Source organism: Helianthus annuus, chromosome 17 (genome assembly GCF_002127325.2).
Source record: "Helianthus annuus cultivar XRQ/B chromosome 17, HanXRQr2.0-SUNRISE, whole genome shotgun sequence".
NCBI classification, from domain to species: Eukaryota; Viridiplantae; Streptophyta; class Magnoliopsida; order Asterales; family Asteraceae; genus Helianthus; species Helianthus annuus.
In genome coordinates, this window is record NC_035449.2 from 189,365,675 (window position 1) to 189,393,104 (window position 27,430).

General features: G+C 43.6%; 2 protein-coding genes across 3 annotated transcripts; both read left to right on the top strand.

The window, feature by feature from the left end:
• Positions 1-7,210: 7,210 nt before the first annotated feature.
• Positions 7,211-8,119, top strand: LOC110925417. The gene is made up of 2 exons (XM_022169372.2): positions 7,211-7,823; positions 7,894-8,119. Exons 1-2 carry the CDS (start codon positions 7,211-7,213, stop codon positions 8,109-8,111), a joined length of 831 nt encoding a protein of 276 aa, XP_022025064.1. The 3' UTR covers positions 8,112-8,119.
• Positions 8,120-18,623: 10,504 nt separating this feature from the next.
• LOC110921398 (serine/threonine protein phosphatase 2A regulatory subunit B''beta) lies at positions 18,624-25,601 on the top strand. 2 transcript variants are annotated; one of them, XM_022165717.2, is made up of 13 exons: positions 18,624-19,006; positions 20,136-20,354; positions 20,884-20,989; positions 21,077-21,176; positions 21,258-21,363; positions 21,471-21,561; positions 22,258-22,399; positions 22,912-23,059; positions 23,163-23,272; positions 23,710-23,866; positions 24,621-24,746; positions 24,818-24,985; positions 25,082-25,601. In XM_022165717.2, the coding sequence occupies exons 1-12, from the start codon at positions 18,857-18,859 to the stop codon at positions 24,956-24,958; spliced, it is 1,596 nt and encodes a 531-aa protein (XP_022021409.1). In that variant the 5' UTR covers positions 18,624-18,856; the 3' UTR covers positions 24,959-24,985; positions 25,082-25,601. The 2 variants fall into 2 exon arrangements, with proteins under 2 accessions (XP_022021409.1, XP_022021410.1); XM_022165718.2 differs by having other exon boundaries at positions 25,089-25,601.
• Positions 25,602-27,430: the final 1,829 nt, after the last annotated feature.

Consider the following 27,430-nt stretch of genomic DNA (forward strand, 5'->3'; position numbering starts at 1 on the left):
CCCCCTGAGTTTTAGGGGCCCTGATCCTGATTCCGATTGTTACGAAAATTTTAGGGTTTATGCGGAATTACTTGGGTGTTTCAATTAGGGTTTCCTTATTGATTAATTATCATTCTAATTATTGATTTTAATAATAGTTGTTACACAGTACCTCACCATTACCCAACCCGACCTCACCTATGCGGTCAAACAGGTTTGTTTGTTCATGCATGACTGATGCGTGTGTAGCGTTATATATTTTTAACTATATTTTTAGCCCTTTTTTTACACTTTAGTCAAGTTTTAAATTTATAAAACACGATATTCTACTAACACTAAACACACATATGGGCAAGTGTACCCATCATGAGTGTAGTATAGCGTTGGTAAGATACCGAGGTCGTCCAAGGACACAAGAGCTTTTAGTACCGGTTTATCCTCAACGTCTAATCAAATCGAAAGTTTAGAAAAAGGTTTTAACATGAAAATAAAAACTAAAAATGCTGAAAATAAAAATAAAATAAAACAGATAGACAAGATGAATCACTTGGATCCGACTCGCCTTCAGTGTAACCTTTGATGTTTTCCGCACTCTTGCACTTTTTAAGAGATTATCTTAGTTATAGTAGTAGGCCCCTCTTTTGAAGGTGATGTTACCCTCGGCTAAGTGGTTTGAGTCAGCAGGGATACAATCCCAAGTAGCTGGGTTAATGTATTAATAGTAGTTTACATATGAGGGGATCAAGCTATTCGCACCCCCACCATCCAATACCAGTGGGTGTTGAAGGAGGTCCTAGTAAGCTTGACCCAGGTCCTTGCAGGATCTATACACTAAACAAGGCAAGAACCTTACCAAACCATTCCTTTAACCCCCGACCAGGTAGCCATATCTCTATATAGACCGTAGAGATATGAATGGTGTAAATCCTTTTATTTTATATAGACAGTAAAATAACGCCAAGACACCACGGACAAATGATAAGGAAATTTCACTTTCAACATAAGAAATAAGTTATTAAGTCATTAATACAAAACCAAATAAAAAGTGCGAAAAGATTAAAAAACAAAAGTATTACACTAAATGCTTGTCTTCACTAAGTGATGTAAGAGACTTAGGCAAACATGGCCTTTGATTGTCAAGAACTCTTACTATCAATCTTGGATCCCGAGACTACTACACACACTCTATGATGGATGATGGTGGTGGATGTGGGTGTTGTGATGGTGGTGGAGTGTGGGTGAAGTGGGAGAGAGGTGGTTTGCCAAGGGATGCCTTTGAAGTGAACCAAGCACCCCTATTTATAGTTTGCACAGAAGCCCGGACACGGCCCCGTGTCCATCCACTTTCTCTTTCTTCATTAACTGCAGTTTGTCTGCATTAGTTGACCACGCCCCCGTGTCCGCTGGACATGACCCCGTGTGCAGGAGCGTATCTGTACTATCAAGATTTGCTTGGATTCTGCAAATCTTAGCGTTGACCACGGCCGTGTGGAGCTGGGAACGCCCCCGTGTCGGGGAATAGAAGCTTCTACTCTTTTGTCCTTTCTGCAGACACTTGGGCATGCCCCCGTGTCCGCTGGGCACGGGGCGTGTTCAGCCTTCTGATGTCTTGTTTTTGCTTGGGAAGATGATGTCGAGGGGTCGGGCATGCAACGTTTATTCCTTTTCTTGTATTTATGTTAGATTTTGCTTCTTTTGTTCATTTAAGCTCTTTTAACCCTGAAAATACAAAAGGAAAACAAAAGCACACTTTTTCCAACATTAGTACTAAAAAGGGTCAGTTTTATGCCTCATTTGATGTAATTTATATGTTGCATTTTACGCACATCAATGACCCACGTGAGCCACATTTCTCCTTTCTTAAACGCATACCTCGGTATGTCAAAGGTACCATTGACTTTGCTTTACACCTTTCCCCCTCCAAGTCCACGTCCCTTACCGCTTATTCGGACGCTGACTGGGGCGGGTGTCCCGACTCTCGTCGTTCCACTTCAGGGTATTGTGTTTACAAGGGAGGAAACCTGATTTCATGGAGTTCTAAACGCCAACCCATGATTTCTAGATCAAGTGCCGAAGCGGAATATCGTGGGGTGGCAAACGCAGTTGCTGAAACATCTTGGATTCGTAACCTGTTGCTTGAACTTGGCGTCTCATCATCGCAAGCTACCATCGTCTACTGCGACAATGTCTCCGATGTTTATTTAACTCAGAATCTCATTCAGCACCAGCGAACCAAGCATGTGGAAATGGATATTCATTTCGTTTGAGATAAAGTTCGCGTGGACGAAGTCCATGTCCTTCATGTTCCTGCAGATTATCAGTACGCGGAAATTTTTACCAAGGGTTTACCCAAATATCCCTTTACCAGATTTCGCTCCAGTTTGTGCCTTCGTCCGGCTATGGCTCCAACTGCGGGGACCTGTTAGCAATATAAATTATTTATGTATAATATTTGTATTGCTGTATATATCTCCTATTAGTTAGGATTGATTATCGATTGTACCTTTGTTATATATTCTAGATAATTTTCTATAGAGAATCACGTTTGATCACAATCATCTGCTCGAGTCAAATCTTCCGTAACCCAACAGGACTACGACAATCCTAAGTGCTATCAACTCAATCTTAAACCAATGGAACAACAAGACATCCTCAAACCAACCTACTTAGACATGATTTCAATCAATTATTTTACACAAAAAAATCCTAAACACGTACATAAGAGACCATATGTAACAGGACTATGGGAGGTCAACGATGCCCATGTAACACACATGGATGAGGAGGCCAAAGAGGCAAAGACCACGTATTGTGACTTAGTCACTTAGGTCCTTGGTTTGTGGGTAAACACTTTCAAAATCCTAAAATGGTAGCGTCACTCATTTACATCATTTTTTGCCTCTTAGTTTTCTTTATGAACTTAAGTTGTATTTATAAAACTTATACTCATTTATATACAATAAAATGCAATATATAAACTTACAAAAGCAAACTTATTAATAAACAAGAATATAATTAAAGTTATTTTTTTAATAAAATTTTGAAAAAGCACAAACCTAGTTATTGACTGTTGTACTTGCTTATTTGACACAAACCTAGTTATTAGATTTTAATAATCCTAACTTTCACCATCACCACCACCTTCAGCACCAGCACCAACACCATCACCCTTCACCACTAACAGCCGTCGCCGCCACCACCACCACCACCACCACCATCAACAACCACCACCATTAGTCGTCGCCACCATCACCTACCACCACCATCAATAACCACCGCCATCACAACCACCACCATCAACCACAGTGGTTGTGGTTGTGGTGGTGGCAGCTGATGGTGTGGTGGTCATGGTGAAAGTTAGGATTATTAAAACCCAATAATAAGGTTTGTGCCACATCAGCCAATAACTAAGTTGTGCCACGTCAACAAAAAACTAACTGGGTTATAACCCAGTTAAAAAAGGATCATTGGGGGCCAAATTCATACAAGTTGGAAATGTCAGAGAGAAATTTTTAAGTTGAGATCAATACCAGCCAATAGGTAAAAGTTAGGATTATTAAAATCCTATAACCCATAAGCTTTGTTTTTTTACATCAACACTCAAATTAAGAAAAAAGCCTAATTATTCTTTCACAAGTTTCTTGTTCAAAGAAAAAGGGTCTTCGATTAAAGTCTATATATAAAATAAAGAGTAAATTACAAGTTTTTTCCTTTATGATTACATTAAATTACATACGCTGTATTTTTTTGTTAAAAATTTACAGGCGGTGTCTTTAGCCTTCCAAAATCTTGCACGTTTTGTCCTTTAGGCCAAATCTGGTTAAAAATCTCAGTTAATTCTTGTCATGTGTAATGCACATGAGGGTACAATGGTCTTCCTTTTCACTCTTCAATTTATCTCTATCAAAAATTCAGCCCTCGTATTCCTTTTCACTCTTCTTCTTCATCATTCTTTTATCACAACATAGAAGATCTTAGAATCCCTATGTTGTGATAAAAGAATGATGAAGAAGAAGAGTGAAAAGGAATACGAGGGCTGAATTTTTGATAGAGATAAATTGAAGAGTGAAAAGGAAGACCATTGTACCCTCATGTGCATTACACATGACAAGAATTAACTGAGATTTTTAACCAGATTTGGCCTAAAGGACAAAACGTGCAAGATTTTGGAAGGCTAAGGACACCGCCTGTAAACTTTTGACCAAAAGAACAACGCCTCCAATTTGATGTAAACATAAATAACAAAACTTTTAATTTACTCTTTTATAAAATTAATTAATGTAAAGTGTTATGTATTAAAACAAGGGTCAAGTTATTCTACAAAGACTCATAAGTGTAAGAAAGATTTATAGAGTGACAAGTGTCCAATAACCTAAAATTAAACTCACTACATCACCACCCAAAAACCTAACCCCCCTGATGAAACAATGGTTAACCTGGCAGGGTTAACACACTGGTCTCGTCAAGAAGGGTTAATCCCTTCCTCTCGGAGATCGCTGGCTGGGTCACCGGTGGATGATCTCCTGCACAAGGAAACAAACCGTGACTCGTAACAAGGAGGATGGGGTGGGGGGTGCTCCTTGTTACCACTCTCCGGCGTGAGAATCAGTAGTTTGCTTGGGAAGCAAAGCAAGATTATAGTAGTAGTTAGAGTTGTGAAGAGATGATACCTCAAACCTGGTTTGGGGTCGGTATTTATAGCCGAGGAGTGAAGGAGGAGATTGATGGATGGGCTGACGACGAGCTGCACCGTTGCAGGTGTGTCAGTCTCGCCGGCCGTGGGGGTTACGCCACGTCAGCCCATTGCTTTAATAGCTCTGACAGGGGACTGTCGCCGGCGCCACTTGCCTCGTGGTGTCAGCCACTTGCCTGGCGTGTCAGTCCACTTGTTGGATATGCAGGGTGCGGTGCGAGCCGCATCGCTGCATGCGGTAACGTCTGAAGTTACCGCGTCTCCTACTTGTGATCAAGAAATACGCGAGATGCGGTGTTGGCCGCATCATCGTATGTGGAGACTATTTGCTCGCTTCCCTTGTCGTGACGAAAATGGCCATATGATGCGGTGCCAGCCGCATCGATATGCTCATCTCCTTTCGTACTTGGGTCAAGCTATTCATCTTCGAACCGAATGGGTTCGAAGGATGTGACCGCATGGGTGCGGTTTGCCTGCTGGTAGGGGTTTGTTTGATGCGGGTAATGGTCGTTTTGGGACCATACCCCTTCAAGTCCCCCCAGTCTAGTGTTGCTCCCTTGTGCAAGTTGCACGTGGGAGGAGTACTGGACTTATGGTGTAGGAAGGTAGTGTGGCAGTCTGGGGAAAATTTTAGGCCAGATCAACCTGGTGATCTGGTAAAAAATCCGGCTATGCCTCTTCCGTATCGGTGAAGGGGTTTCGCTTGATGCGAAATTCTCAGCCGTTGCATGTCGTCAGGTGGGTTGCCACCTGTTGTTGTGTTGAAGGCCTGTTAGGGACCTTCATAGTAATGCTGCACAAACTTCGAACCAACCTCTTGGATGGTGGTTCGAAGGTTTGCACATGTTTCGAACCTCTTGGAGGTGGTTTCTTCTTCGAACCATTTGCCAGAATGGTGCACGAAGAAGAAAAGAAAAACTTGTAAACCAACCTTTGCGGTCAGGTTTGAAGGTTTTGGATGTTGTGTTAGAACTTTGCTCAAGTTCTATGTTCAGCATCCTATGATGAGATGACCATCCCTTTTTTGTTGGGTGTTCGTGTTCATCTTGATAGCTCTCAAGTAACCGTACGTTCTTTGCGGTTACTTCGTTGCGTCATTGTTGGCCGTGTTTGGTCGAACAATGTGGATCTAGACTATGGGTAAATAAACATGGTCATAGGCAAGGGGACGCCCATCGTTGTTTATTCCATGCGAGCCATTGGTAGGTAAACAAAGTCATAAGCAGACTTGTTACCGCGGTCCGTTGGCAGGTAAACAAAGTCATAGGCAGACTTGTTACCGCTGTTCGGACACTTGCTGCTTGATAAGTGCTTGTTTAGAGCACGTATCTGCGTTCTTTCTGGAGCCACTTACCTTCACGCTCCAATACCGAGTTTACAACGAGGTAGCCTCGTTCGGTGATGTGGAGTGAGTTTTGCTCTTCCGTAGCAACCACTCTGCGGAAGCTATGGTTATGTCTGTAGCTCTTTATGGGTGTCTGCGATGTTGCAGTCCCATATTCGCTCAGAGTGTGCTTGTTGTACGGATGTAACTCTTGAAGGTTCAGGAGCCAGGGCTGCTGATGTGCGGGCGCGTAGTTTCCGTTCCTTCTCTCTTCTGAAGAAGTTGTTCATGCACCCTCTGTGGTTGTGAACCGGACAGGAGGGATTTGAAGCTTGAAGAAAAGGAAGGCAATGCGCTTTGCCTGTTCCTGAGATGCGGTTCAGTCCAAAGAACAACACTGGTTCTGAGCATCTGACACATCTGAATGGGTTCATGTGTGTCACTTCCGCATATTTCGCGTGTGCTCGTGAGTGATGCGGAAAAGGTAATATATCCCTTTATAGCATAGATAGATATATTTCTACCTATTTTTTAGGGTATATAAAAAAACGACATGCGGTATGGGTTATGGTGCGGTAAACCAGAAAAACCGCATGCCGCTTATGTTTTTTGGATAATGTTGTCGCTTTTTCTTGCCTACGTGGCTTGATCGCACGTGTGAGTTGGTAGAAGTTGGTGAGACGTTTCTGCATGTGCTGAAATGAAAGGACATTTGCACTGCCCGAGGCATTAAATGCACTGTAGCAGGGAGTGTAAACGTCTTCTTTGTCAGGCGCGTGGGCGGCCACGCGCGCGTGATAACCGTCAGCTAAAACGGCGCTCGACACGTGTTGTTGCAAGATACGCTCTTTTTGAACGTGATGATTTGCTTTCTCCCTCCGCATTAATTGCGATGGGTATATAAGGGGATAACCGTTTGTGGTTTCCTCTCACTTTGTCGAAAATTCAAAAAATTTGCCGTTTGAGAGAAAGTTGTCATCTGTTTTCTCCGACGATTTTTTCTGAAATTCCGGTGAGGTTTCTAGTGTTTCTGTTCACCATCTTCTGTCTCTTTGATATTTTTGATGGCTGAACCATCTAGTCCACACAATGTGGAGGGTGAAAACCCTGAACAGCCGATAGTGGCTGAGGAAGAAGACGAGGATGATGATGTGAATGTTCCCGGTGGTGGGTTACCGGTGTTGAAGTGGACAAAAGGTAGTTTTAAAACCCTGATGGCCACTGTTCAGATGGCCAAAGACTGGAATGCTACTTTCCCACAAGTGGGGGACACCGGTGCCGATGCTCCGGCCGGTTATATAACCTTGTGGGCGGATTTTTTCACCCACGGTAACCTTAGGTTGCCGGTGACGGTGTTTGTGGCGGAGGTATTGGAGTATTATCACCTCCATATCTCCCAGCTTAGTCCTTTCGGAATGTTCCGAATTCGGAATTTTGAGTACACATTCCGTGCCCATGGCCTGCCCATTTCAGTGGAGAATTTCTGGCGTTTCTACCAGTTGACGGTGAACACCGGTTTTTTCTCGTTCACTCAAAGGCATGGGAGTCTGAAGTTGATGACACCCCCTAAGGGTGTGACAGGCTGGAAGAAGAGGTTCTTCTACGTGAAAGCCTGTGCGGTCTATGCTAACATGTCTTTCAGGAACGTCGATGTTGGAGTTTCCGATGAAGATATTCCTGTTGCTTCCGCAAAGACCGCGGACTGGTTCTCTAGGCTGCGGCCTATTGAACTCAAGAAGTTGGATAATGACCAACTATGGATATTGCGGATGATGCTCTCTAGACCGGATAGGAAGGAAAGACCCGTGTTGCGGGAACAGGGTGGTGGTAAGTTCGTTACCCTTTGTTATTTTCCTTATTTTCTAAGCCTTTGTGATAACCTGCATGCATGTATCAGCGGATGCGGTTGGCTTGTGGAGGATGTTTGAGCCTGATTTCAAGGGCCAGGTTGAACTGATCGCGGTTGAGCTGAAGAAAGGTTTCAACCTTGAAATTCTGAAGAACTTCCGCGTACCATCAAAAGCGGTGCTGGAAGCCCCGGTTCCGGGAGACGCAAGAGGTACGTCTTACGTGGCATTAGTTTTTTCAGTTTATCTTTTTGACTGGTTCTGTTGATTGTGTGAATCCAGGTGTTCTTGCGGATTTGGGGAAGTTTGAGAAACGCGTCCCCAAAAAGACTGTGGAGAAGAAAACGGTAAAAAAGACCGTGCGGGGTCGTGGTAAGGGGAGTGTTGAAGGCTCAGCTGCCCCTTCTTCCGTTTTCGAAGCCGCAGGTACCTATCAATCTTGTTCTCGGGGATATACCGATTACGTCGTAGTATCTGACACCCTTGAGGGTTTGGGTGTTATAGGTAGTGGTGCGGCCGCGGGTGGAACTGGTGTGGTTCCCCCCGTTGTTGGAGAGAAAAGGGGGCCAGAGCAGAAAGCTGCTGGTGGTGGTGAACCGAAGAGGCGGAGACTGCCGACCAGGAGAGTTGCTCCGGTGCAGAAAAAACCTGCAGTTGCTGCTGGTAAGTATATCCCTTTTCTTTGTTTTGTATGTACCATGGGTGGTAATACTCATTGAATACTCTGTGGATTGCAGAATCCCGAGATGCGGGGTATTCTTTTGTTGACATTCCTGCGTCTCCTCCGCACACCGCTGCCGCGGGTGCGGGTGTATTGAAGGAGAAGGTCGCGCCTAAGGAGCCTGCGGCCCCTTTTGCTGGGCCAGTTCGTGACCCCCCTTTGGAGAAGACGGTGGAGGCGACTGCTGACCGGATTTTTGACACTGTGGACTCCTCGGACAATCTGATCTCTCCTGATGAGGGTGACGGATTGAACTTGAGGTTTTCAGATGCCGGTAAGCAGAAGTCTGATGCTGAGGTGCGGCAGCAGGATGCTGAGCCGCAGAAGTCTCCTGCTGGGGAGAAAGGTAGCGGCTCGTCTGCCGATGGTGCGGGTTATGACGGGCCTCCAATTCAGCCTGGAGAGTCTGAATTGGAGTATTATTACCGCACCTACTCCCCGGGTCGCAGTATGGTGTACCACCGACCCCCCTGGACTGTTATGCAGGGGGATGATATTTCTAACGACCCTGCGGCATGTAGGGAGATTTTGGGTGGTCTGGGGACCCCGTTTGAAGTCGAGCGTGCCCGTGCCGCGCCCCGAGAGCTGCGTATTAACCAGCTTTCATCGATGCTGGTGGGGACTTCCATTGTGGCTAATGCCATTTTGGAAGATTATAAGGTGCTGGGCCGCCGCGAGGAAGATGCTGCTCGCATGCGGGCAGAAGCGGAAAAGTTAATCGAGGCTGCTCGTGTGGGTGCGGAGCGGCTCGAGAAAGACAAGGCTGCTTTTGAAAAGCAGCAACAGACTTCTGAGTGGGCTGCCACTGCCCAGCTGAAACAGGTGCGTACCCTTGCTAAACTCCTTGCTGATGAGCGCAAGAGTTGGAATGAAAAGTTGTCCAATGAGCGCAAGAAATGGAATGAATCTTGGGCTAAGCAGAATAACGTTCTGTTTCATACTCGGCAGGAGTTGGCGAATGCCAAGGCAGCGAATGCTACCTTGAGCCAAGAGAAGGTTGCGGCTGAGGCCATTTCTGTGAAGGCGCTGCAGGCGAAGGCCGATGCCTTGAAGGCCCTTGAAGAGGCCAAAGAAGCCGGGGCTCGTGCCTCAAAGGCCTATGAAGAGGCCGCAGAGAAGGAGAGCCGTGCTTCTAAGGCTCTTGAAGAGGCGAATGCGGGGCGCATTCGTTTAGGCAAAGTTGTTGAAAGCCTGCAGGTACGTTTCGTTACCTTCGTTTTATATTTCCTTTATTGTTTTGAAAATATTTATCGGGTGAACCGTTTGCTGTTCTTGTAACAGGCTGAGGTGCAGGCGCGGGAGGTCGCGGTTACGGACCTTACTGCCCGCGTGTCTGCTGCGGAGCAGCGGGCCGACGCTGCTACTGAGGCCAAGGATGCCTTGGTGTCCTCTTTTAACCAACTGGAAGCTGACCGTGAGTGGTTGCGGACTCACGGCATCGCGCGTGTAAGTATCCTTTGCCTTTACATTTGCTTGGATTAGCACGCAAGACTTATGATCTTTTTACTGCAGATTGTCGAGGCCATAATGAATGCCCCTGAGACCTCATCAGGTTTGGACCTGGTTAAGGAACGTGCGCGCGATGCTGGCTTCAAGGCTGGTTTTAACCGCTGCATTGGGCATATCAATGTATTATCCGCAGGCGGTTATACTGATCAGGCATCCGGGTTCCGGGATGTAGATACCGAGGGTCGCCTGAAAGCGGCCGTAGCCTCCTTTTATGACACGCCCCTCGCCTGTGTAGGGGAGCTGGACGAATGTTTGGAGGTTGCGGACTATGTTGACCGCTTGCGGATGCTTTACCCTGATGTGGAAGAGGAAGAACCCGCTGGTGACGTCGGAGGCGACGCGGGGACCAGTGGTTCAAAATAGGGTTTAGGTTGGCTAGTGTGCCTCCTTTTTTGTATTCCTCTTGTATAGAATAGGAACTTTATGTAAATTCCGTAAGCATCATGTAGATACTTGAATTTTTTGAATATAAAGTTTCTTTGTTCAGTTTGTACAAGTGTTTTTAATTCTTGCATGTCTGAACGTGTGTATGCGTAATCTTTACCCATTTATGAACGGGGTCAAGTATACTCCATACTTTTGTTGTATGGGTATGCATCAATTCTGTTATTTACCGTGCGAGGGTTTTTAGAATTGCTTAAGCTTTGTAAAAGCTTGTATTACCGGAACTCTACCCATTTGTGAATGGGGTCGAGTGTACTCCATACCTTTGTCGTATGAGTCCGCGTCAATTCCATTGTTTGCCTTTTTGGGGCTCAGGAATTGTGTTTAACAAAAACTTGTGTATCCGGCCGGATAAAACATGCAAGTCTGTTTGTCTTTTGCTGGCCTATTACAATAGTTGTGTGTGGTTACCACTTTGTATGGGTATCATGAATGAAGATTTTGCCAATCTGTTTTTGGGATACCGCAAAGTGGAACACGCATTTGTAATAGTAATAACAAACAATAATGTAGAAAATTGCTTATTTATTTATGTGCAAATGGCCTGCGGCCCAATAGGTTACATAGAGAGTGTAGGAACATAGCTTACATATAGCAGCGTCTAAGCTGTTGTGCGTTCCATGTTCTGGCGATAGGTTCGCCCTCTAGTGTTTGTAACCTGTATGCGCCCTTCCCTAAGACCTCGCTGATGAGGTAGGGTCCTTCCCACTTGGGGGCAAGTTTTCCTGGGCGCTCGGCATTAGATGCCTCGTTGTCACGTAGGACGTAGTCCCCTGGAGTGAAAGTACAAACGCGGACTCGCGCGTTGTAATACTTTTCCAGTTTGGATTTGTATTTGGCCTCGTTGATGGCGGCGTTCTCGCGCCTTTCTTCTAGGAGGTCCAAATCGATCCTACGTTCCCTGTTGTTGTCTAGCTTTTCGATAGCCAACATTCTAGGAGATGGGAGGCCCATTTCCGCGGGTATCACCGCTTCAGACCCGTAGACGAGGCTGAAAGGTGTTTCCCCATTGCTTGTTTTTGGGCTAGTGCGGTGAGCCCATAAGATGCTTGGGAGTTCATCAACCCAGCCACGCCTGGCTGTTCCCAATCGTGCTTTGATTCCGTCGACTAGGCCTTTATTTATACTCTCGACTTGGCCGTTCCCTTGCGGGTGTGCGACTGACGAGAATATGTGTTTGATGTTCAGCTCTTCTAGCCATTTTTGGAATTCGTCGGCAGCGAAGTTGGTGCCGTTGTCGGTAACAATGTACATTGGTAAACCGAAACGGCAGATGATGTGCTCCCAAATGAACTTTCTTGTTATCATAGCAGTGGTTGAAGCGAGTGGTTTCGCCTCTACCCATTTTGTGAAGTAATCAACCGCCACTATGATAAATTTAACTGCACCTGGTGCGTCCGGGAATGGTCCCACTACGTCGATCGCCCATTTTTGAAAAGGCCATGCAGTAGTGACGGGGACCAGATTGTTTTTTGGCCGCAAAGTTTTTGGTGCATGGCGCTGGCAGTCCATGCATTTGCGTAATTCTTTGACGGCGTCCAAGTGCATGCCGGGCCAGTAATACCCGGCATTCATGATTTTTGCCACGACCATGCGTGGTCCGGCATGTATGCCGCATATGCCCTCATGTATCTCTCGGATAAGGTATGTGGCATCTTGTGGATTAACACATCGGAGGAGCGGTCCGAGGTATGACTTTCGGTATAAGATACCGTCTCCCATTTGATAGTGGCACGCTTTGTATTGCAACTTACGTGCCTCTGTTTTGCTCTCGGGAGTCACACCTGACTGAAGGTATGCGATAATTGGTGTCATCCATGACGTTGTTCCGTATTGGATGACACTGACCTGGCGTAGAGGAACCGAAGGATTTTGCAAAATCTCGATTCGTACCTCCTTTGCCAAGTGTTGGAAGCTGGTGGATGCAAGTTTTGATAGTGCATCCGCAGATTTGTTTTCGCTTCGATTAATGTGTCGAATATTGAATGAAGCGAATTTGGATTTTAGCTGCAGGGCTTGCTCGAGGTAGAGGATCATGATATCCCCTTTGGCGGCATAGTCGCCGCGTACTTGGCCCGCAACTAACAAGGAATCGACGTGCGCTTCCAGATGTTGCACGCCGATTTTGACTGCTAAACGTAGCCCGGCTAATAGTGCTTCATATTCTGCCTCGTTGTTGGTGCTTTTAAAATCGAGGCGGATGGCATATGTAAGCTCTTGGCCGTCAGGGCTGACGAGTCGCAGACCTGCGCCCGCGCCGTCCTCGTTGGATGCACCATCGGTAAATAGTGCCCATACTTCTGAGGAGGGTGGTGGGGGCGCAGGATTTTGGGATTCTTCGCATTCTTGGATGCGATCCGCTGGTACTTCAGCGGCGAAATCAGCTAAGATTTGGCCTTTGATGGCAGGGCGCGGTTTATAATGTATCGTATGTGCGCCCAGCTCAATTGCCCATTTTGCTAACCTCCCAGAGATGTCGGGTTTGGACAGGATCGGGCCGATCCTGTAATTGGTTAGCACTGTGATGATGTGGTTTACGAAGTAGCGTCGTAACCGTCTTGAAGCATGTACCAGTGCTAGTACCAATTTTCCATTATTATCTCGTCTCCGGGTCGTTGAGCATTTTGCTGATATAATAGATGGGTGTTTGAACCCCCGCTCGTTCCACTATTAATACCGCGCCCACTGCGTTGTCCGCAGCGGATAGGTATAAGATGAGTGGCTCATCTTTGCATGGTGCGGTTAGTGTTGGGAGTTGTATCAAACACTCCTTCATTTCCTGGAAGGCCTTTTCGGCCTCTGTGGTCCACTGGAATTGTTCCTTCTTTGAACAGCTTCGCAGGGTCTTGATGAAAGGGTATGACTTGGCTGCGTGGTTAGCCAAGAACCTGTTGAGTGCCGCCAGCCTTCCGGCTAGGCGTTGCATATCTTTCATCGATGCAGGCGATGGCATGCGCTCGATCGCCTGCACTTTTTCCGGGTTTACCTTGAATCCATCTTTGGTGACGATGAACCCAAGGAATTTGCCTTCTTCCATTCCAAACGAGCATTTCCCTGGATTGAGCTTCATGTTGACGCTTCGCAGAGTTTGGAATGTTCTTTCTATATCACTGAGCATGGAATCTTCCTCCATGCTCATGACGACCAGGTCGTCCATATAGATTTCGACACTTTTGCTTATTTGACCGCGGAAAGTGTCGTTCATCAGTTTCTGGTAGGTTGAGCCCGCGTTGCGCAACCCAAACGGCATTTTTGTATAGCAGTAATTTCCGGTTGGGGTCCGGAATGCCGTTTTGTCTTCATCCTCAAGTGCCATTTGTACCTGGTGGTACCCTTTGTAGCAATCGAGGAAACACTTCCACCTAAACGGTGCGAGGTTATCGACCTTTTCGTCGATTTCTGGAAGCGCGTAACAATCCTTGGGGCAGGCCTTGTTAAGGTCCTTGTAATCGACGCACATGCGCCAGCCCCCGGATGGTTTTTCTACCATGACAGGGTTGGATAACCAAGTCTGGTACTTGACTTCCCGCAGTATACCTGCGGAGAGCAGTTCTTCGATCTGCTCTTGCATCGCCTGATTTTTAGCTGACCCAAGGTGGCGTTGGCCTTGGATCACTGGTTTGATACCTGGTTTGGTATTCAAATAGTGCTCCGCTATTTCACGAGGGACCCCTGTCATGTCTGCGGGAGTCCACGCGAAGATGTCTTGGTTCCTGAAGAGGAGCTCCTTCAAGTGCGCTCTGGTGGTCGAGGATAAGGCGTGACCCAATGTGACCTTCTGTTCCGGATGCGTTGGGTTGAGAACCCATTTTTCCGGTTGGTCGACGGGGGTGGGCCTTGCGACCTTTGTCGGACGTGCTTCGTCCGTCATCATGACGTCCTTGCGGGCGTAGATGATTGCAACCCCCGATGCGGTTGGGAAACCAACCGCGGAGTGGGGGACGGATGTGATCATATTGAACTCTCCTTGGGATTCTCTCCCAAGGAGGACATCATAATTGGAGGTGTGGGGTAAAACCATGAAGTTTACCTCCTCCGTCCGCGTGTGTTTACCATTGGTAAGACGCACGGGAAATGTAATTTAGCCTAGGGGAAAGACTGTTTCCCCTGCGAATCCGGCCAGCGGGTAATCTACGGCTTGCAACCGATCTTTGTCCTCTTGGTCAAATTGATTGAAGCATTGCTCGTAGATTATATCGGATGTACTGCCCGGGTCAATGAACAGACGCTCGGTGCAGTAATGGGCCAGCTGGCCTGAAATGACGACGGCGCGTCTGTCACGCGGTCCGCCTCGGACTTTTGGGAAGACGACTTGCTCGTCTTTCCAATCATTGTCCGGTCTTCGTGCCGCTTTGCGCGGCCTACCCTTGCCTCCGTAAATCATGTGGGTGGAAGCCACGTACATGGCTTTCTTTCCGGAGGAGGTACCTTCGTTGTGAGGGGTGATATGCTTGGTGGGCTTTTGTCCACCTGGCAAAAGGTGTTGCAGTTTCCCCTCTTTCAACGCCCGCTCAATCTCCAGCCGGAGACTGATGCAGTTGTTGGTGGTATGGCCCGAGTCCTTGTGGTACTCACAGTATAGTGCGAGGTCCTGACTTTTCTTGGACTTCATTGGTTGGGCCGGTCGCAAGAATTGTGGGTCCGTGAGGAGGACCTCTCTTGGCGACTGGTTGATCTCGGTCCATTTGCGGTCCCGAGATTCTTTTCTTGGTGCCCGAGTGTCTCGGGCCGGGTTGTAGCATTGTGGGTCAAACGTGTTGGGTTGCGGGAAATACGGTTTAGTAATATCCCGATTGCCCGCATCCCGGTTTCGTTTGTTGTTACGTTTGGACCCTTGATGGGATGTTTCGGCTTGGGGTTTTGCCTTTTTGACGTGCGGTTCGAGCGACCGCTGTGTCTGGGCATATGTCTTGACTGCGGTCATGACATCCTCCCATTTTTTAGGCAGACCCTCCTTGCCAGAGATGGTCATGACCATCTCTCTGTCTTTGACGGCCCGAATAAAATGGTTTCGCGCCATTTGGTCCGCCACGTCGCCTATCTCTAGGCATTCTTTATTGTAACGGATGACGAATGCCTCGAGCGATTCGTCATCTCGTCGCCAGATGTTCATGACGTCCAGCGAATCGCGTTCGTGGCGTCGCTGCTGGCTGAAATGGGCGAGGAACTTGGCGCGCAAGTCCTCGAAAGAATCCAGTGATCCCACTGGCAAAGAATCAAACCATGCCCTCGCCAGACCGATAAGGGTCTGGGGGAAAAAATTGCACCAGGTGGGTTCGTCCCACCTGCCATTGACGCCTGCGCCTGTGAAGATGTTCATGTGGTCGTCCGGGTCGGTCGAGCCACTGTATTTCCCAATGTTGACTGGGAATTTTGTCGTTGTGATATCGGCGTTGGCGATGTGCGGGACGAATTTTGAATTTTCGGCCGCGGCCCTTGGCCTATATGGTTCGTGCACAGGGCGCTTTGCCGCCCTGAGGTATGTAGTGCGGGGGTGACTGGGAGGAACATAGTTGCGTCCCCCCGGTCTGCTGTTGGTGTCGTGAGACTCCCCGCGGTAGGTTTGATCGTCAGGGTCGGTATGACCGTACCCTTCCGTGTAAGGTTGCGGGCCCAGTCGGCTCTGGATGCCTGGGCCGCGCCTGGAGGCTGACCGCCTCCTATCGTCCCCATAGGGGCCCAGGCGGGTATGCACTGGCCCTCTGGAGCGGGACTCATATGAGGAAGTATCCTCATTGAGTGTATGGACCGAACAGTAAGATGATCCACGGTCGTCATGTCGGCTTCTGGAAGCCGGACGTGAGTGTAACCTGCCATCGTATTGGAGTATACGGTTGGCAGGTGTGTGTTGTATTGGAGTAGGCCCAGCTTGTACGTTTGCTTCCGTACAAGCGCGGTTGTAAGCCGCTATCAGCAGATCAGTCTGCTGTTGGTACCAGGAGTGTAAGTCCACGCCTGGTGGAAGCACAGTTGGGGCCTGTGATAAGTCGTGTCCGAACGCAAAGGATGGGATCCTTTGGGTGGACGTGCCAATGTGTCCGGGTTGGGGGGTCGAAGGGTGGACCCCTGTTGGGACCGGGGGATTTGGGTTATCCGCATTGGTGTTTTGGTTATCAGTCATGATCTTGAGAGGGAGAGGGATGGATTAAAAAGTGCTAAGAGTAGCGGTGGGCGCCAATGATGAAACAATGGTTAACCTGGCAGGGTTAACACACTGGTCTCGTCAAGAAGGGTTAATCCCTTCCTCTCGGAGATCGCTGGCTGGGTCACCGGTGGATGATCTCCTGCACAAGGAAACAAACCGTGACTCGTAACAAGGAGGATGGGGTGGGGGGTGCTCCTTGTTACCACTCTCCGGCGTGAGAATCAGTAGTTTGCTTGGGAAGCAAAGCAAGATTATAGTAGTAGTTAGAGTTGTGAAGAGATGATACCTCAAACCTGGTTTGGGGTCGGTATTTATAGCCGAGGAGTGAAGGAGGAGATTGATGGATGGGCTGACGACGAGCTGCACCGTTGCAGGTGTGTCAGTCTCGCCGGCCGTGGGGGTTACGCCACGTCAGCCCATTGCTTTAATAGCTCTGACAGGGGACTGTCGCCGGCGCCACTTGCCTCGTGGTGTCAGCCACTTGCCTGGCGTGTCAGTCCACTTGTTGGATATGCAGGGTGCGGTGCGAGCCGCATCGCTGCATGCGGTAACGTCTGAAGTTACCGCGTCTCCTACTTGTGATCAAGAAATACGCGAGATGCGGTGTTGGCCGCATCATCGTATGTGGAGACTATTTGCTCGCTTCCCTTGTCGTGACGAAAATGGCCATATGATGCGGTGCCAGCCGCATCGATATGCTCATCTCCTTTCGTACTTGGGTCAAGCTATTCATCTTCGAACCGAATGGGTTCGAAGGATGTGACCGCATGGGTGCGGTTTGCCTGCTGGTAGGGGTTTGTTTGATGCGGGTAATGGTCGTTTTGGGACCATACCCCTTCACCCCCCTCACCCACCACCCAAAAACCTAACCCCCCTCCTTCGGGAGGGGGGAAAAAAAACTATATCTCACAAAAAATCCCCAAAAAACCTAACCCTCACCCCCCAAAACCTAAAAAAAAACCTAACCTCCCCCCCCCAACTCCAAAAAAAAAAAAAAAACCTAAAAAAAACTAAACGCCCACCCCCACCACCACCCAAAAATCTAAACCCCCACCCCTCATCCCCTCGGCAAAAAAATTTTTTTTGGGGGGGGGGGTGGGTGATGGGGGAGGGGGTGGGTGGGGTGGATGTTTAAGGTTTTTTTTTTTTTGTAGTGGGTTTTTTAAAGCCTTTGTACCTTTCTTACAATTAGGATCCTTTGTATTTGATCCTAATCCATTAAAACAAACATCACCTATATTATAAAATAAATATCTTAAAAGGAGTTGTGTAGTAGTAATCACTAATTATAAAAAAGATCTTAACTTTGATCTATTGGCTAGAGTAAATTTCAACTAAGAAAACGTTTACATACAGTTTCAATTTTGAATATATTTTCCTTCAGCGTTCTCATACCAAGAATACATATCATTAAAAAGTTAATAGCGTTAACTTTCAGTCAGCATGAGATCACCGGAGAAAAAATACGTTCAAAATTGATACTATCTGTAAAATTTTAAGATTAATTCTGCCCAATAGGTTAGTATTATAAAAAACCAATTTCCGTTAAAAAAACACTAAGGTAGCGTTCGTTTCATGGAATGGAATGGAATGGAATTAGGAAGTTTTTCTTTGTAAAATTGATCTTGGTTTGGGGAGGGAGGAATTTGAAATCCAATGAATTTCTTTAATCAATGAAATTTGTGACTATTTCAACATTCCATTCCATTCCTTCATTAGAGTGAAGGATTTCTAAGGAATGTTGAAATAGTCACAAATTTCATTAGAGTGAAGGATTTCAAATTCCTCCCTCCCCCAACCAAGATCAATTTTACAAGAAAAACTTCCTAATTCCATTCCATTCCATTCCATGAAACGAACGCTACCTAAAAAGTAAAAACTAAAGAAATTCCTATACACACCCATAAGCCTAATGATACACACCCATAAAATATATTTTATAAACATTCAAAACACACCCACAAGAAGCCTAATTATACACACCCATAAAATATATTTTATTAACATTCACACACCCACAAGAATCTTGCATCATTCTACGATTCACTCAACCCACCGATCTTTCTAACACAATTCAATTCAAGAACAACCCCAATTCAAGATTTTTAGGATCCGTTCGATGTGAAGAGGGTTTGTTGGCTTAGGGTTAACTGATCGTTGCTGGTTTTCATTTATTTATTAAGATTTGGGAAAGATGGATTTGGATTATAATGGGGATTCTGGTTTTCTTGACCCGGAATTGTTACAGCTGAATGAAGTGTCTTGTTTGGCTATTAAGTCCAACCCTTATGTTGCCCACGAGCTGTTCGACCAATGGCTTTCACTTCCTGAAACCACCCTTTTGGTAATATTGTCGTCCTAAACCATCTTCTTTAATTTTCATTTATTACTTATTATTATTATATTATTTTGCTTTCTGTGGTGTGTATAATAGCTACAATAAGATTGTGGTTTCAAGATTTGTAGTAGTAACACAGATACATTGTAGAATAATAGGATGTTGAAAGGAAGACATATGGAATTGGTAGGAAAGTGACAGTTTATAAGTTAGTACAAAATTTTGTTGTTTTTACTTGCTATTAATGGAGGAATGATGAGGATCTTACTTGCCAATTTCACCTTCACTATTGCTATATATATATATATATATATATCCTTTTGTTATATGGGATTGCCTAGAAATGTTTTTTTTTCTTTTTGAGTGACCCAATGCCACACCGCCTAAACGGCGGCCCTAGCCAAGATCTGCCCAGACTACGTTGTCTTAACCGGGCCCGCGCTGGGTTGGTCAGACTTGGTTACGTCGTTCCCCGGAAACTGTACTGCCTCAACACGAGAAGCCTCGTTGAAGTAACAGCCGGATGAAAACCGGGGTGCGGCTCAGGATCAAACCCCCCTCGTGGAAATTGAACTTGAGTCTCCATTGGAAAACCCAAGTCTCCTACCACTAGGCCACAAGTGGGGGGATTGCCAAGAAATGTTAGAGGTACCTTTTGTGGGTCCTATGTTAAAGTATTGTCTCATGAATTGAACATGGTCTAGCTTTACCATATGTTCTAGCAATCTATTAGTGTACTATGTGAAGTTTGGACATCCATATCGTGTTTTGCTACACTAAAGTTACAATCTTTTTATTGTTAAATTTGTGCGTATGATTGAAATCACAATTCTAAAGGCACAATCCTTTTATTGTTGAATTTGTTGCTTTGTAATATACGTATTAATATTGGCGTATTGCACAGCGTTACGTATGATTGATCATGTTGATTATGAACATAGTGTTAGTTATTTGGTGAGAATGCAAAAATCTTTCGGCTTGACGTGATAAGACCATTAGAGCATTTATAAGATAGCTTTTTGTTCAAAGGGTTAAATCTGGTAATTTTGGGTTATTCACATGCTTTTATAATAAAGCACTGATATTAATAGCAAGATCAAATTGTTCATGGTATTTTATGTCTGTATATATATAGGTGAAATCTTTATTTAACAAGGCTAAAACGGGCGTTCCGTTAAATATAACTGGATCAGTTTCCAGCCCAAAAGCATCTTCCAGAAATTCAGTACCTCCACTTTCACCAAGAAGTTCATCATCGGGTTCTCCTCGAATCACAAAACCGAGGGTGGGCCCATCTGTATTAGGTTCTCCATTAAAAGTACTAAGCGAGCCCGTCAAAGAGTTAATACCTCAGGTCAAATTAATGATTTTGTTTCTCTATCAAAAGAATCGAGTTATTATTTTTAATGAGTAAAATGCCATTTTCGTCCCCGAGGTTTGGCCAGTTTTTGAGACTTTTGTCCAAAGGTTTGTTTTTCCGCATCTGGATCCAAAGGGTTTGAAATCTTGCCATTTTCATCCGGCTCATTAACTCCATCCATTTTTTCCGTTAAGTCGGAGGTATTTCTGTCTTTTTTGCTAACTTAAAGAGCAATTCGGTCTTTTTCAGGGGTATTCAGTCTTTTTACATAAAGTGAAAAAGACCGAATTGCCCCTTAAGTTAGCAAAAAAGACGGAAATACCTCTGACTTAATGGAGAAAAATGGATGGAGTTAATGAGCCGGATGAAAATGACAAGATTTCAAACCTTTTCTATCCAGATGCGGAAAAACAAACCTTTGGACGAAAGTAGCAAAACTGGCCAAACCTCAGGGACGAGAATGGCATTTTACTCTTTTTTTTTTTTATATTTTTTGTAATTACTGAATGTGCAATGGTTGCAGTTTTACTTTCAAAATGGCCGCCCACCCCCTAAGGAATTAAAAGAACGATGTTTGTTTAGATGTAATCAGTTTTTCTATGGTCATCCTGATGGCCTACAATTGCACGGTGAGATATAAATTTTTCAGCGTTTACCACATTGTGAACGGTCAATATTTGTAATTTGACCAGGCTATATTTAATTAAAATTTGTAGAATTTAAACCGCTTACCAAGGAAATTTGCAAACTACCATCTTTCTTTTCGGCTGTTCTTTTTAAAAAGATTGACGTTGCCGGCACTGGCGTTGTGACCAGGTATTTTTGTATAGTCTTATGTTTTTATTAGAGAAACTTATGTCTGAAAGATTGGCTATTTTTTTTTTTTTTTGTTTATAGGGATGCTTTTGTCGATTACTGGATCAATGGTAACATGTTGGTTAAAGACGCTGCTACCCTGATATATACACTATTAAAACAGCCAGATTTGAGATATTTAACTCAGGTACTTTTATTATATATATCATAATACTGTTTTTTTTTTTACCATAACGGTCATATATTAGATGTACCATCAAATATGATATTTTTCTACGTTAATCTCTGCAACAGGAGGATTTTAAACCCATACTCCGGGAACTATTGGCAACTCATCCTGGTTTGGAGTTCTTACAGGGCACACCTGAATTTCAGGAGAGATATGGTATGTTCGATTCATTTGTTTTTTTATTCTGAGTTATATTTGTTTATACGTTCGCTTTAATTTGAGTGTGATTGTGTTTGAACATGTAAGTCACTTTCTTTATATACAATTAGCCATAGTTATTAAAGGCGCTAGGCGCACTCAAGGCGCATAGGCCTCGCCTGGGGCTTAGGCGCCTGAGAAAAATAAAGCGCATAATGAAAAAAAATTAAAAATATATTATGTATTAGAAAAAGAATACTATTCTTCAAATAAAATAAACAAAATCTATTATATAAGTATATAACACTTTATATCATTTATTTAGTACCAAAAGTTCTAAAATATTAGTGTATTAGTGTCGACAAGTAGTTTTCCTTAGATAAAAGTAGAAATCTGGCTAGAATCTTGTCGGAATTTAGAGAATTTGGCCGGAATGTGTGCTTGAACCATCAACTCGAGAATTAAAGTTCAATTTCCTCGATTTAAAGTGCAACTGCCTCGCCTCGCCTGAAAAATGGGCCTAGGCGCAAGAGGCGATGGCTTTAACAACTATGCAATTAGCATTGTTCCATTGTTTTTTTTATTTATGATTGTGATGTCATTGTTTTTAGATGTTTCAACATATATGTTGATCCGCAGTTGTTTGCTTGCTTTAATCTTTTCTTCAAATATTGGAGTTCCGTGATTTAAATTTTACATTATGTTTGTGGTCAGCGGAAACGGTAATATACAGAATATATTACTACATGAATAGAGCCGGTGATTCTTGTCTTACCCTAAGAGAGCTAAAACGTGGAAATTTAATTGCTGCAATGCAACACGCAGATGACGAAGAGGACATAAACAAAGTTTTGAGGTAATATTTTGACAATTTGGGAGCGCGAATTAATGTATATCATCATCATCATCATCATCATAATCAGTATATCCCACCAATAGCAAAGCTAAGGTAGGGTCTGAGGAGGGTGAGATGTAGACAACCTTACCTCTACCCGTAGGAATAGAGAGGCTGCTTCCAATGAGACCCCCGGCTCAATAGTAGTTTTGCATCAAACCTTGGACATAAGGCACATAACACTCAGCAATTGAGACAAACGCCGATTAGTGCATGTACCCCTTGTCTTTCGGCTATAAACGCCACCATATGATGCATGATTAACCATCCCCCTCTTTTAACGTCATTTTCACGAAATTAGTAAAATAACGTTAAAATTAGTGCACTTTCACTTTTTCCCCCGAGCGCCCACACATATATACATTTTATGAGCATACCGCAAGCGGGGCGTAGGCGAATTAATGTATATATAATGTATTCATTGATATGCACTTGGTTTATTAAAGCATATATTATTACTTTTTTCATGGCAGATATTTCTCGTATGAGCATTTTTATGTTATCTACTGCAAGTTTTGGGAGCTTGACACCGATCATGATTTCTTGATTGATAAAGAGAATCTTATACGATACGGTAACCATGCACTCACATACAGAATCGTTGACCGAATATTTTCCCAGGTTTGTAATATCACCAACATTTTATTTTCTTGCGAGTGTTTTCTGTTTGTTCAACATTTACATGGTCGAATAATTACCTTTTTTTTTTTTTTTTTGAGCTTAGGTACCAAGAAAATTCACCAGTAATGTTGATGGGAAAATGGGATATGAAGATTTTGTTTATTTTATTTTGTCTGAAGAGGACAAATCATCCGAGCCGAGTTTAGAATACTGGTATGATTGACTTAACATGGAGTTCGATATGGTTGTTTTGACTTCTCGTGTTTTCTTTGACTTAACTTCGAAATTGTCTTAAATGTTGTCTTCTTTCATGAAGTTCTAATCAATCTTTCCTTTGCCCGTTTTTATCATTTTTTTATAAGAGTAAAGTACACGGATGGTCCCTGTGGTTTGCACTTTGTAACGCATTTAGTCCCCAGCCTACAATTCTAAAGGTTTTAGCATGTCCAAGTTAGGGACTAAATGCGTTACAAAGTGCAAACCACAAGGACCATCCATGTACTTTTGGAAAAAGCTGGGGACTAAATGCGTTACAAAGCGAAACCCCGGGGACCATCTGTGTACTTTTGGAAAGCCAGGGACTAAATCCAAAATTTTGGTAAACCACGGGGACCATACGTGTACTTTACTTTTTTATAATGTCTTATCAGGTTCAAGTGCGTAGACTTGGATGGGAATGGGGTGATTACAAGAAACGAAATGCAATTCTTTTACGAAGAACAATTGCATCGGATGGAATGCATGGCCCAAGAGCCCGTACTTTTTGAGGATATATTGTGTCAGATCGTTGACATGATTGGCCCAAAGGTAATACCTATAACCTAACTATGTTATATATTGATAACTAGTACTTTGACCCGCCGCGCGTTGCAGCGGCGTTGAAACTTAAAGTTACTCGAACTTATACCGTGAAATATTTGACCCAACTCATTTTCGAACAAAAGTTACGCCAAATGTAGACCAACTGAAAATGCACATGTAAATAAGCACGAAAACGTATTATATTTGACTTGACTCATTACCGAGAAAATTTACGTCGAAACGTAAACTAACTTGGATTTTTAACGAAACGTACTTAAAAATAAGCAGGTAAGCAAATAGTGTTTTTTAGGTCAAAGAATGGTTCCACGCGTTGCGGCGGAGTCGAAACATAAAGTAACATCACTAACTCGAATTCATACCGCCTAGTGAAAACGTATCATATTGACCTGACTCATTTCCGAACAAAACGTAGACCAACCAAAAACGCACATAAAAAAGCATGAAAACATATTATATTTGACCAACGTACATAAAAATAAGCACATAAAACTCGAGGGGGTCAAAATGACATTTTACAAAGTTTTTAGAAAGTTGAGGGGGTGTAAGTGGCAATGCTAAAAGCTGAAGGGTTGAATACACAAAAAGAAAAAAACCATGGGTTTGCTGGCATTGTTGTAAATTTGGCAAATAAAAACAATAAAAAATAGAGGTTGAGACACCCTCTTTTTTATATTAATAATGTCTTTATTTCTTTTATTCTCTGTATTAATATATTTTTTTCACATTTTATTACCTGCAGGATGAGGGATATTTTACCCTCCGTGATTTGAAAGGAAGCAAACTTTCCGGAAGTGTTTTCAACATCCTTTTTAACCTTAATAAATTCATGGCCTTTGAAACTCGTGATCCGTTTCTCATACGCCAGGTACAATCACCAGTTGTCGGATAACTTTTTACAACGTTGGCAAAATATATATAAATAATTTCATGATACAGGAACGTGAGAATCCAACATTAACAGAGTGGGATCGGTTTGCACATCGTGAGTATATTCGGCTGTCAATGGAAGAAGATGCTGATGATGCCTCTAATGGTAGTGCAGACGTGTGGGATGAATCTTTCGAGGCACCCTTTTGAGTTACAATTGCGAAGCTGCTTATTAAGGTATCTTTTTAGTAATGTTACAAAAAAATTGAGTGAATCGAAGAATTCTTCTAGATGTATAAACTTCTAATATTTTACTAATGTATAAATTTCTAGATGGCAGGTTGAATCGAAGAATTCTTTAATTTACGTTGTGGTCAACAAAAGAATGTAAAGTTTTTGGATATAGTGACCGATTATGCTCAACATCATGGTGAGGAGGTCAATCTGCTACCAGAATTTAGGTTTGGTTTTCCGGCTGAAGAAAACGGGCTTCGGGTGCTTTAATTGGAAGCATTTAGTGTTTTTGGCAACTTATTGTTAGCATTGTCCTTAAGTATAGCTATGTTTCAATCAATAGATGTCTTTTTCACAATTTGTTCATCAAACATTAATGGGGATAATCTGGTCCGGTCCGGTCCCAAGAGATTATCATGTATGAATGAGAGAGGAGATTATCATGTGATGTAATTAGGGCTTCTTAACTATCCATGCTAGATTTAACTCGAGTTCGGGCTTGAAGTTAAAGGGGTCTGCTAGGCTTAGCTTGAAAGAAAACTCTTAACGAGCTGAAATTTGAGCTCAAACTTGGTGCGGATAAATCTCAAGCTAGCTTGCATATTTTAAAAGTTTTAAAGATTTTGTACTTCTTGCACATATGGGTTTCAATGAAAAATTGTATATATTTCTTAAACATAGATATTATATTATGAAATTTACCATCGTTTTCTTTTTTTGTTTTTTTACCTGCTAAATTACCTTTTTGCCCTCAGTTCAAATTTACAGCTTTGCCATTGATTTTGTTTTTATTTGCTCTCAATTTACGATTTTGCTCCTAGTGTAAAATTATAGTCATGTCATTTTTTTTACAAAACTATGGTAGTGTTTTTTTTAATATGTTGACTTGGTGTGATTTTTATTCGTGTCAGGCAGCTCCCTGCGACTTGCTAATTTGTCCTGAAAAATTACATTTTTGTCCTAATTTAAAATTAGGGTTATTGGATTTTAATAATATATGTGGCTCTCGGGTGGCAAAATTGAAAGTGCGCTAATTTTAACATTATTTTACTAATTTCGTGAAGATAACGTTAAAAATCAGGGGACGGTTAATCATTGATATGCGCAAAATACATTGTATAAATTATATCAAACAAAACATAAAATCAACCACTATTATATACTAATGTTGGAAAAAAATGTGTTTATTTGTATACTTTTGATTTTCAGGACTAACTGAGCTTAAACGCATAAAAAGAACAAATTAACAGTAAAAACAAACATAAATACAAGAAAGAAGAGTTGACACACCATGTCTACCCTCCAAGCTACACCCCAAGACCAAAACAACAAACCAGAAGACAAGTACGGGGCCATGCCACAAGGCATGGGGCCGTGTTACACTCCAGAGTCCATGCAGAACAAGACAAACAAAGCAGACAAGAGACACGGGGTCGTGTCCCATGGACACGGGGCCATGGTCAACTCCTAGATATGCAGAATCTCCTAATGGACCCCACAAATCTGACCACGGGGTCGTGCCTACTAACAAACGGGCTCGTGTGTGCATACGGACTGACATTGGTTAATTAATGAAGACAGAGAAAGAAGGACACTGGGCCGTGTGAGGAGACTGTTTCCAACTATAAATAAAGGAGATTGGCTCACTTCTAACTCATCCCTTGGCAAGCCACTTCTTTCTTACCTGCCACCATTCCACCACCACTACAACACCATCATCCATCACATTCCTCCATTATCCACCTTTAGAGTGTGTGTAGTAGTCTTGAGATCCAAGATTGATCGTAAGAATTCTTATTAAACAAAGGCCATGCTTGGCTAATCTCTTACATCACTTGGTGAAGACTTTAAGAAATAGTTTTTTAAGAAATTTTGCATTATGTATTACTTTTGATTTCCAAGCTTTTGCTACTTTTAATTTGGGTATGTATTAATGACTTTAAGAAATAGTTTTTTATATTGAAAGTGAACTTTACTCTATCACTTCTTCATGTTTTGTTGATTCACTCATTCGTGTCTTTACGGACTATATAAAACGCGTTAACTGCCTAGAAGAGGGTTAGAATGGTGGTTTGGGTAAAGTTCTTGACCCGTTCAGTGTATAGATTCTGCGAGTACTTGATTCAAGCTTATTATGACTTCTCTTTAGGCAGATAACATCAAATCGGGAGAAGTAAGAACAGCTTGAATCCCTTACAAATAAACTACTGTTAAAACTTTAACCCAGCCTTGCGGGACTGTATCCCTGCTGACTTAGACTAATATGGCCTAGGGTAGTGTTGACTGCAAAAGAGGGACATGCCACATTTTGCATTAATAACTTACTTAATTATCTTTCAATAATCCGGCCTTGCGGGACTGTATCCCTGCTGACTCGGACCAATATGGCTGATGGTAGTGTTGCCTCCAAAAGAGGGACATGCCACAACAACTAATATAATCTCTTAA